We start from the raw sequence: 11,630 nt of genomic DNA on the forward strand, positions 1-11,630 counted from the left end.
CCATCTTCATCTCAAACGCATGCAGTGCGGATAAATCATGCAAGACTCAAAAGAAGCTTCTAATACTGAGTTACCCTTACCTTGTATTCTCCTTCCAAGCTCGATATCACAAACCGATCCAAAATCAAACTCCCGAACTCAGCAAGTTCCCTGAAGCGTCCTCCTCCGTCGTGAAACCTCACAGCTTGTTCCAAACCTCTTTCCCCAGTTCAACTCGCTCCAACCCTTAAGCAAAATATCATTTCTTAGTCACTAAAAAACAATACAATCCAATAATAATAAACAAAACTGAAGAAGCCTTCGAAGCTTCAGAGTTCCTATTTAGGCACGAAAGGACAACAGAAACTATGTTCGCTAAAACGTGCATAACTTGAGCTACAGAACTCGGAATGACACGAAACCAAAGCCAAAATTTTGACAACAGAGTGGGCTACGCTATGGCTCAGGCATACAAACCCAAAAATTATTTTTGGACACGGTACAACTCCAAATAAGTTTCGGCCACTGCAAAAATAGGGTTTCCTTAACTTTTTCTTCGATCTAATTTAATTCTTAGGTATTCTTAGGTGATATCTAGGGTAAAACAATGCTCGTAAAAATTTTAAAAATTGCTATGCTACTAGGTGCTTTTGGGTCCAAATTTTAAGCTCAAAACTCAAAGTTAAAATTTTTGAAAACAAATTTGACAAGGTCGTAGATCGAAGCGTTTATAACAACTAATTCTAAAGGCAATAAGCAAGATCAAGACTTTTTGAATCGGAAAGTAAATTCGCAGATAAAATGGGTTTCGGGATTTAAAACTCAGATCTACGGCAACTCGGTGAAAATCCGAACAAACCGACAGCGATTATAGCATGTTGGGTTAGTGGGGAAGATAGTTGAAAAGAAAAATCAAAGCTATCGGACATTTTGACATTTTACTCCAAACTTTGAGCACAGAAAGACATGGTTTAAAGCTACAGAAAGTGAAACAAAGTTATGGAATAGCACGAATACCTCGCTGTCGATCCACAGAAACTGAAATCGAGACGATCGGACAAGAACTCGCAAAGAAATCATCTCCCTCTCTCTCTACAACTCGCGGCTCTCTCTCTCTAATGGTGGGAAATGAGATATTTCTCATTTCCCGTATCTCATTTCCCGCCCTTTTATAGCGGATGCTTAAAAAGCAAACTTCGAGGTTTTCGGAAACCGATCGTTCCGGTACCTCCGTCTAACGATAAGAAGTGAATATCTGGCGACAAAATTCCAGAACTCAAAATGAAGTTCTCAGAATTGAAGAAAACGATATAAAGACATTATTGGCCAAAATACATCGGAAAACTACTTTTTGCAGCTGACGTCGGATGAAGAAACTTCCTTCTGGAAAAAGATCACAAACGTCAACAGGAATGAGGCTACGCGGAACTTCGTTAGAAGCTCCGAATAGAAAAACTCTTCATTCATAGTCTTAATTAAAGTCCCCAAGAAGTTAAAGTCTAGCTTCGGTGGATTTCCGGGAAGCAAAACCTAACATGCGTATAGTCCAGGTTTTGTATCGGAATACTGGGCATAGGAAAATTACTCGGAGGTTCTTATTCTCCCTTCAATTCTAAATCTCTCTTAAACGGCGCTCTAGGAGCGGATATAGCCTTTTTCGAACACTCTCGACCTTAGTCGGGTGCGAATATGGCTCGTGATATCACTCTAAATGACTATAGTGTCATCCTTACACATACTCCGAACTTAGTTATCATATAATTAATATTCATGACTCGCAATAGGGTTCGAGTCAGGAGAATAACATGAAATAATATAATATAACCACTCAATCATTTAATATAACAAAAATAAATAAATAATCTAGTTATTTATTTCGGGGTCTTACATACACCATGAAAATATCATTCTCTCCATGAGGATCACCATAGAGGTCCATCAAACATCCATTTCTCCCTTTTAATTTCTTCCTAACTGTCACTGGTTCACTATCAACCAGAATCATACACATTCATGATCTTCTTCAACCCTGCACTTCATTTATTCTTTCTTTTTTTTTCCTGCACAAAATTATGCTTTCAAAGCATAAATCACCATTGAACCTAGACCTTCCTTCTCAAATTTACTACTGCCAACTTCTCATTGTCAGTGAAACATAACACACCAAGACTCAACCAGAACCTTCCACAGAGAGTCACACACTCCCCCTTCAATCTCCGAACCTCGAATTCTTACTCTGTCCATGACTAGTTGACCACCACCTCTTAAGCACGAACACGCCTAGGAATGAGAGTGTCTGTGTACACGCAAACGACACCGACATGCAATGACACGTGTCAACACATGTTGGAAGTGTCAAAAATACTATTTAGAAAATTCATTAATGCTAATAATTTTGATTAAATAATAAACCTAATAATTAATGTTATATATGCATTGATTGAATATTTACTTTTAAAAGATAACTAATATTAATTTAATTTTTTTTCCATGTCACCTGACTTCGTGATAAAATGTAAATGATGTGATTTAACGACATGCAATATAAAAAAACTCAAATTTAATGTATAGATGGTGGACTTAGATGAATGCATGTCCATGAAGCAAATTAAGGTGAAAAGAAGTAAGGGAGATGAGAGCATATATACGACACATTTTTAAATTATTTAAATTGAGAGAGGAAAATGGGCAGCAATATGGGTTTATCCCGTTGGGCCAATCCAACCCACCCATCAAGATTTTTAGGCGGTTAAATTAGGATATGCAACTCATCAACTCATTTAAATCGCCCTATTTTAGCCCATAATTTAACGAGTTATGGGTGTTCTGGCATGCAGGTTCCTTTTTTAAAAGGAAAAAAAAAACAACTTGAAAGAGGAAGGGAAATAGGCTGGCCGCTGGCTCTTATTTGCTGCCTTATTAATTGGGCTAAAAAAACTGTATTTTTTTAAGGAAAAACAGAGGCACGCGCCAAGAGAGAAGAGTCGCACAATAATAGTAGGTAACACTATAATGAGGCCTCCTTGGAATTCTCCTTTGATCCTAGCGAAGGGTACTCTTTTTCCTTATTAGGTTTTCTTAAGGGGTTTTTTCCTAGTAAGGTTTTAATGAGGCATCTCTTTGATCTTGCTTCCAAGGTGGGGTGGGGGTGGGGGTGGGTTCTCTTTGGGCATTAATATGGCTCTTTTGTTACTGTATTTATCTTTTTCTTTCTATTTCTACCTTGTATTGGGTTGAAATATCTCTTGTACTTCATTTCGATCAATATATTTATTTCATTGCTTATCAATGGGATAAGCATAATTGTATTGAAGCGGAGTAGTATGGGTACTCCAACCTAGATACAAGAAAACTAAGTAAACATGTAAACATGTACACAATAAACATGTAAAAGGGGTACTATAAACATGTACACAATGAAATTGAAGAACCAATTTTATTATTATTGAAATTTTGTTTTGAAGAGTCAATTATGGCAATGGTATATACCGCCACATTAGACACCACCAAAGTTGAATATGTTATATCTGTCTAAAATGTGATACTCCCTCCGTTCCTGATCTTTTGTTGTTTTAACTTTTGGTCTATATTCCAAAACTTTTGTTGTTTTACAAACTCAATGCATTTTTTCTCAATTTATTCCATGTATACCCTCATTTAATACTATATCTCTCATCTATCACATCTTATTTTCACCAATCAAAATCATAACAAGTTTTTTAACCAATAACTATCATTCTCTTTATTCACTTTAACTCAACATTAAATAAGGGTGTTTATGTCAACAAATTTATCAATAATTGCACTCTTAAACAATGTGCATAACCTTAAACAACAAAAGATCAGAAACGGAGGGAGTACCATTTTTTCTAACCGCTGTTTCATAAGGAAATTTTGTTTTTTATTGTTATTATTTTAATATTTAAAGATAGTATATTCTTTTATTGAGTAATTATATTTCTAGCTTTATTTAATCGACTTTATACTTTCAGCATGTGATTAAAGCGCCGTACATATATAGCTTTTAATTTTGAGAAGAAAAAAACATAAAACAAAGAGATGTTTAAGCTATTTTTTCGTAAAAAATTCAGATTTATTTATTTATTGTAGCCTGTGAGCAAGCCCGCGAATTCCTCTAGCCCACTTTTTTTTGGCAGACCATCTCATCCCATTCCGTTTATGTCCGGCTACATGTGAGGCAGGACAGATTAGTCTACAATACGAGCAAAATTGAAGAAATAAAGAGAAAAAAATTCAAAAATAAAACTTTTATCTTCATCGTGGGGGAAAACAATATATTTTTTCTGTTGTTTTGCATGAATTTTAATAAGAGATAAGAATGGAAAGTTCTCATTTCTAACACCCTCTATAAATGAGAGGGTGTTAGAAATGAAAACTTTCCATTCTTATAAAAACAATCTTTTAATATGAATGTACTTAAGAAATGAAACTCACCAAGAGCGTGATTTCAGTCATTCATTATTCTTTCTTTGTAACAATTTTCTTTCTAGGTCAAGCAAATCAATGGTTAGTGTTTGTAATTTTCTGTTAAGAAAATGTCTAAGTCAGTGGCTTTTGATTGTAGTACGGGCTAATTAATAAAAACATGTTTAATCTAGTATCCTGTATAGTCTTAGGGTTAGTATTATATTATAATTTTATTAAGCCCAAAAATTGCGTGTGGGACAGAAAAGTGAATGTTAGACGTAACATCAGATCAATTGGCGTATACTATACAGTATACACTATTTAATTATAAACATATCTAGTAAAATGGTTACATCTCCGACATTATGGATAAGCTATCTACAGTGTGAATGACCGAAGTCTTAATGGACCGAAATCATGTACGGAATATGCAAAAATATTATCTTAACATAAGCTTTCAACTTTTGGTGCTAGTAATTGATAAAATCTCCTAACTCTATGATTCGGTGGATATTACCACATTGGGAACGGAAAGAAATTCCACGATCCAGTTTAAACGGCTAACGTGAAAAGGATGTAATGTTGAACAAGTCAATCTTATCTAGAAATTGATTTGTACATTATTTTCAATTAATTAGATTGAGATAAAGTTGGAGATTTGGTTTGAACACGAGTAAACTTGTCAATGAAAGTTTGAGTGTCATAGACTCATAGTTTTTATTGGTTGTGAGTTCCACATCAGAATAGAAATTAAGAAAGGATTCATTCAATAATAGTCTGGCCGGCTACAAAACCAAACAGACTTTTAATAATCCAACAAAGATACATATTTTTTCTTCTGGCAGTCAATTTGTTATTCTCAACTTTTCAAGGAAGAAACCTCATTCTATTTGTTTTGCTCACATTGATGACAGGGTGTATTCAGACGTTATATACCACAAAAGAAATTATAGACTAAAATATATTGAAAATATAATGAAGTGTATTCAATATTTATAATGAAAATCGTCTACTATCAATTTTTTGAAAATGAGCTAAAATAACATCATCGTTAATTATTCTAAGAACATCTCTTTCTATAAAAGTTACAAGATGATCATTTAACTATTAATCACCCATTTTGTTACATAATTGACTCTTCACAAATTTCATAGCTGCAAAAACACGTTCCACGTTTGCCGTTGTTACCGGCAAGACTATTGCCCTTTTTTGTTTCCACAAGTTTTGCACAAAGATATAAAAGTCCTTTTAACGTTGCAAATTTTGGATCAAATCGAACATTTCTAACATAATTCTGAAGCTGATGTCGCACTACCACTTCCGTCACCACTACAGAATCATTTGGATAAAGTTCAACCATCCTCAATAATTTTTTCACATCATAAGCTTCAAATGAAAATGAGGGACTCAAACATCAAACACATTGTAAAAGTTCAGTATTCTCTTCAAAATGTCAAACAATTGTCAGAAAACAGTTATATATTATTAGTGTTCAAAATGTATACCAACAGTAATGTTGGTTTATCTGGCACACGTCTAGTAGTATATAACTGTCGGTCCTGGGGTGTGAGTTCAAACCCCATCCGATGCGTTTTTTTCTATAAACTTGAATTTCAGAAACTCAAAAGAAAAAACCAGGATTTGAACCCATTACAAAGAGGTAGCATAGAGTGTTGCCTATCCAATAAACCACAACACTACATTATGAAGATGCCGAACATTAATTAATATAATCAATTATACAATTCACATTTCCAATCATATTTTTAAAATATTTCTCACAAAAATTAGTGTGGCTATAGCCACACCTAGCCTATGAATGGGTCCGCCCCTGATTGATGATATAATGTACTTGTTTGAAGAATATTCGTTAATATATGATTTAATAAACGATCGAGATAATGACAAAAAAATATTGCTATTTTAAAAGTAAATTACTAAAGTATATATTGTAGTTTTATCATAGTATTGCTGTTTTTATGAGGGTAAAGTTAAATACTTAAATTGCAAGCTTATATTCTTTATTATCAAGGGGAATTGTGTTTTCATGTGGCAGCCATTTATGTTGTTCTTTATTCCCAACTTTCATACTTGTGCGGTAATTATACGACGAAAGTCGATTATGAATTCATCGTCGTATGTGTTTGACATCATTTCAATCTAATGTGAATGGGCTTTTTCGCCATTCAAAACAATATTCTCCTTTTGCTAATTACGTCTATATTAATGGTCGGGTGTCAACAGAGTATTAAACATAATCTAAACCCGTCACACTAATTGTTTGACAAATAGCAAAGGGTCTATGTGATTTTAAACGAGTGTTTTGAGTTCTTAACATTTATGGCCATTGCAAAAGTGCTTTCACTACAAGATTAACTTTTACTAGTGTTGGCCATAGACCTACGCCGATGTGGTTAAAGCTGACTTTATTATTTTTTATAGTCAAATATTAATTATTAGTAATGTTAGTAAATTAGTTCATTCATCAGGGTTTAAAACCCATTTACCATTCATTCCCTCCCAACCCTTATGTCCCATAACTCTTACCACTTGAGCTAACCCTCGGGGACCTGACTCTATTACTTAGTTAGTGTCGAATAAACGTCTATGTTGGAGCTCACATTAACTTGTTTGAAGCTAGTACCTTAGCATTGGTCTTACTAGCCAGCGCTAAATTAGTTTCACATAAGTCAACAATAAGGCCAAAGAGTCTCTGACCTGATGGTACCATGCCGACAGAGTAGTATATGGCCCCACATTTTATAATTATGTAGTTTGGGATGAATCATATTCTGATCCATCCTAAAGTGTTTAGCAACACAATGTTATAGGTACTGTTAAGCCAACATGATAGACATCAACTCATAGGTCCTCAAACAATCAACAAATGATCTAACACATTATCTAAATTTGCATTGTCAAATACAACATAACACATGCAACAAATTTTGAACATAGACATGCAGAAAACCCAAATGTAAGCATTCCAATTATGCATGGTCAAGTATTTACCACACAGGGTAGGTTTTTACAGAAGGTGTGCAGTGGAGGGTCGTTGGTAATGGGAGATGCATTCAAGTTTGGACTGATAAATGACTTCCCCATAGGGTTCCACTCATTTACCGAGAGGACCTTGCTTTGGAATACCATTATCCATACGATATCAAACTTGATAATGCCTGGGCATATCGGTTGAAAAAAAAAGACCTCATTGAAACTCTCTTCTAGCCTCGTATTGCGCGGAGATTCTAGAGATTCATCTCTTGCTTCTTCGATGCTTGATGACGAGTTATTTTAGCCCACAATTATGGGCGGTAATTATACGACGAAAGTCGATTATGAATTCATTCAAAGAAAGAAGCTTGCTGTTATGGCTTTAGGTTGGATGGACTAGAATTACCCCTTGAAATCCTGGAAGTCTCTGTCGTTTCCTCTCGCCCTTCCTGATTGTAAGGAGGTTTGTTTGGAGGGTTTGTCTCGGCAGCCTTCAAGTTGGCCAATGTTGAGGGTAAAGGGATTACGTTGAGGATACTTGTGCCTTTTGCCAGAGTGCTTGGTTGCGTTGTGGTTTAGAGATGGTGGTTTGCTTCCCCTTTCGCTTTTCATCTCCAACATGACAACAATGTTCCTAAGTTTCTGCACTTATTGTTCCAGACCTCAGATTCTACTGCTATTACGTTGAGTGTTACGATGATTTATGTTGTTTGGGAAGCTAGTAATATGGTGATCTTCCACGGTGGGTGCACCTCGGATGACCAACTCTTGCTACGAGTTGCATGGCTCCTAGATTATGCATTTTTGGGAGGAGGCCGCATGGGGACGTGCTTCAAGTGAACTTCGATGTGTCGATGTCGGTGGAGAAGATTGTTTTATTGCTCACAACTATGGCGGCAACAACAACTTTTTCGTCGGAGGTCTTTTCCCCTCTGCTCGCGGAAGCAGTTGCCAAAATATTATCACAACTACTTGAAAAGAATATTAAATAACTCTTACAAAATGAAAAATGATATGTACCAAAAGAAAATGAAAATTGATAAATAAAAAATAAAAATAAACACTTACCATATCAGTTACCGCACGCCGAGGTTACTACTAGTACACCACCTAATGTGAATCACCAAACGTAAAGATTAAGAACACGCTAATTTACGTTCAAAAAAAAAAAGAACACGCTAATTTTTTAATTTACTTCTTAAGGAAAACGTTTTGACTTGTTTGCTGGTCTTTAGTTTTGTTTCTTCTTATCGGCATCTACTTAAAAAATATATTAAAATAACTCTTATAAAATGAAAATCTCTAAAAAAAGATACGAGTAAATAAAAACACAAAGTTTGATTAAAAAGATAAAGAGTATAACATTCAGCATTAAACAATTTATTTAAAAAAATCTTTAATGGCTCAAGTGACAAGGAACTAGATCCCCAAAGAACCAATGAACCAACAAAACTTTTTCACTTTTAGTTTTTAAGTCCATTGTGAGCAATTATTATAATCTCAATTAATTAAAGAGGTTCTTTAAATTACTTATGTGAGTGACTAAATCTCATCTTAGATGAACCAATGATTTTCAACATAAGTGAAATCAGAATTTTATAAAATATTTATTTACAATTAATTTTATTTGTCCATTAGGATAAACTATAAAGTATTACTAACATGAATGATTTGAACTAACCATTTAACTATAATAAAGCTTAAACGATTAGAAAATTATGGTTTCTCCTATACTCATTCAAAAAAAATTTATGTAGAGTGCCTTTTAGCCTTAATGTGTCGCATTATTTCTTGAATTATGTATTATACTCTATGTCTGGCCTTTCGAGGGGAAGATTTATTATACTCTATGTCTGGCCTATCAATAATAATCTTTTGCTGTAAAAAAATATTGTAATATAGTCTTAAATATACTTTATTTGTTCCTATACATAAGTCACATTTACCTAATTCTATTAGATTAAGAAAAATATTTACTCACAATAAATTTGTAAAAAAGTTGACTAACTTTCCTAAATTACCCTTATTTAATTTCCTGTAGATTTCTCTCTCCAAGTTAATATTTCAAAATCTCATCATCTCTTTCATATTTAATAGGAGAATTATTTTGGAAAAATACCAAATTTTTATTTTTATTTTTTGTTACAATGAGTGGCACACAAAGACCACGTGCACTAAGGCGGAACTAAATCACCAGAATGGTGAGAACAAGAAGGACTATCGTGCAGGAGAAGGGCATGACATTCACCAAAAGGGGAGTCAAACCAATGCTCCCCATATTGAAGGTCCAGACTAAATTTAGCTAAGTAATCCGCCAGGTAATTAGAAAATTGCGGGGTATGCTGGAACACGAGCGCCCCATGGGCAGCCTTAAGTCGAAGAATCTCAAGAGCCAGACGCTCGTACTAGTGGCCGGAAACGTCGTCGAAAGTAAGGAGGAGGAAAACTTCCATGGCATATGTCTCCACAATCACACTAGGGATATCCAAGCCCATAACCATCTCAGTTGCTACTGTTAGTTACTCCCTCCGTTCCTTATTATAAGGTCATTTTTTGTGTTTTTCTTGTTCCTAAATATAAGTTCATTTACAATATCAATGAAACATTAATTATTTTTTTCCAAAACTATCCTCATATTTAATATGAAAGAGACAATAGGATTTTGAAATAATAACTTCGAGAGAGAAATTTATAAGAAATTAAATAAGGGTAATTTATGAAAGTGAATAAATTCTCTTACAAATTTATTGCTTGTAACTACTTTTCTTAATCTAAGAGAATTAGGTAAAATTGACTTATATATAGGAACAAAGGGAGTTTTTTTTTTTTTGGTTCATCGAAAAGATACATTGCACCCGCCAGGAATCGATCCCTGGAACTCCCCTCTACCCAACCCATATATCTCTAAGCTCCTACCACTTGAGCTATCTTACAGAGTTACAGGGACGAACGGAGGGAGTATATATTATTAAATTTTAAATAAATTTTTTTTTGGTACATAAATAAATTATTAAATTTTACACTAAAATTATTTCTATATTATTTAAATTTTATTTCATTGCTTTTGCCTATAAATATCGTTCTCTCTTAACAACATAATAACTCAAGGCACTTGTGACCATTTTGGCAAATAATTAATCACTAGTCACCAAACGTATCTATAAATAATGCTAGTTCGTCTTTATCCATAGTTCTCTAAGTAGTAGTCAAAGCAAAGCAGAACACACCCCACCTCTCAAAAAACAGAGCAGTGTTTTCATTGCAACTATTCACACCGTCGTACGGCGCTTAAAACCGCCGCCACCGCCGAATATCTCCGCCGCAACAACCAGTTTTCACCATGCCGAACGGCGACGCTCAGACATTCAGCTGGCACTTAGACACGGAGCTCGACGACGAAAGCTTCGGCCTCCACGGCAGGAAACTCTTCTTCATCATCGCCCTCTTCTCCATCCTCCTCGTCTTCACCACGCTCTTCATCTGCGGCCGCTGGCTCTGCCGCCGCCACGGCCTCCTCCCCACCACCTTCGACTCCATCCACGCCGCGCCGCCACTGCCACAGGGCCTCGACGCCGACGCAATCAAGAAGCTGCCCATCATACTCCACCAGGCCCCGCCATCTGGTCCGAGCCGCACGGCGGAGGAGACAGAGTGCTGCATCTGCCTGAGCAAGTTCAATGACGGAGAGAAGCTGAAGGTGTTGCCGGGTTGTGACCATTGCTTCCATTGCGAGTGTGTGGATATGTGGCTGATGAATCACTCCAATTGCCCTCTATGCAGAGCTTCTCTGAAGCTGAATTCTTCTCTTCCCATGATTTTGATTGAAGAACCACCGATTAGATCATACAATCTCTGATTTGCTCTGTTTTCTTTTTCATTTTTTATGTTAAAACTTTAGTACTAGTTAATTAATAGAAATGATGGTACTTTACTTTGTTCTGGATAATTTTGAGCAATGTAAATTCTTAAAAGAAAGCTATTAATTAATTAAATTAGCCTTATAGGCTTATAGCATATTTGGTTATGACGTGCAAAGTTTATTAATCACTTTTTTGGGAAAAGTTAGAAATAGAAATGGTAATGTTTGAATTACCCTGTTTTTTAAATCAATTCTGGGAATCAAAGTGTCTACCCCATATGTTTCTTTGCAAATCTTGGCTTTATAGAATGATATTTAAACATGCGCACTTATCAGCGGTAAGATTTGGAGCTAACTTGTTTTGAGTTGA

The 11,630-nt window shown here is 35.2% G+C and overlaps 1 protein-coding gene across 1 annotated transcript; it reads left to right on the forward strand.

The window, feature by feature from the left end:
- Positions 1–10,507: 10,507 nt before the first annotated feature.
- Positions 10,508–11,415, forward strand: LOC130731597 (RING-H2 finger protein ATL66). The gene has a single exon (XM_057583876.1). It carries the CDS (start codon positions 10,742–10,744, stop codon positions 11,255–11,257), a length of 516 nt encoding a protein of 171 aa, XP_057439859.1. The 5' UTR covers positions 10,508–10,741; the 3' UTR covers positions 11,258–11,415.
- Positions 11,416–11,630: the final 215 nt, after the last annotated feature.

Source organism: Lotus japonicus, chromosome 1 (assembly GCF_012489685.1).
Source record: "Lotus japonicus ecotype B-129 chromosome 1, LjGifu_v1.2".
NCBI classification, from domain to species: domain Eukaryota; kingdom Viridiplantae; phylum Streptophyta; class Magnoliopsida; order Fabales; family Fabaceae; genus Lotus; species Lotus japonicus.

Excerpts from the sequence above, each read along its gene's own strand:
- LOC130731597 (XM_057583876.1), top strand. The coding sequence starts at position 10,742 with ATGCCGAACGGCGACGCTCAGACATTCAGCTGGCACTTAGACACGGAG.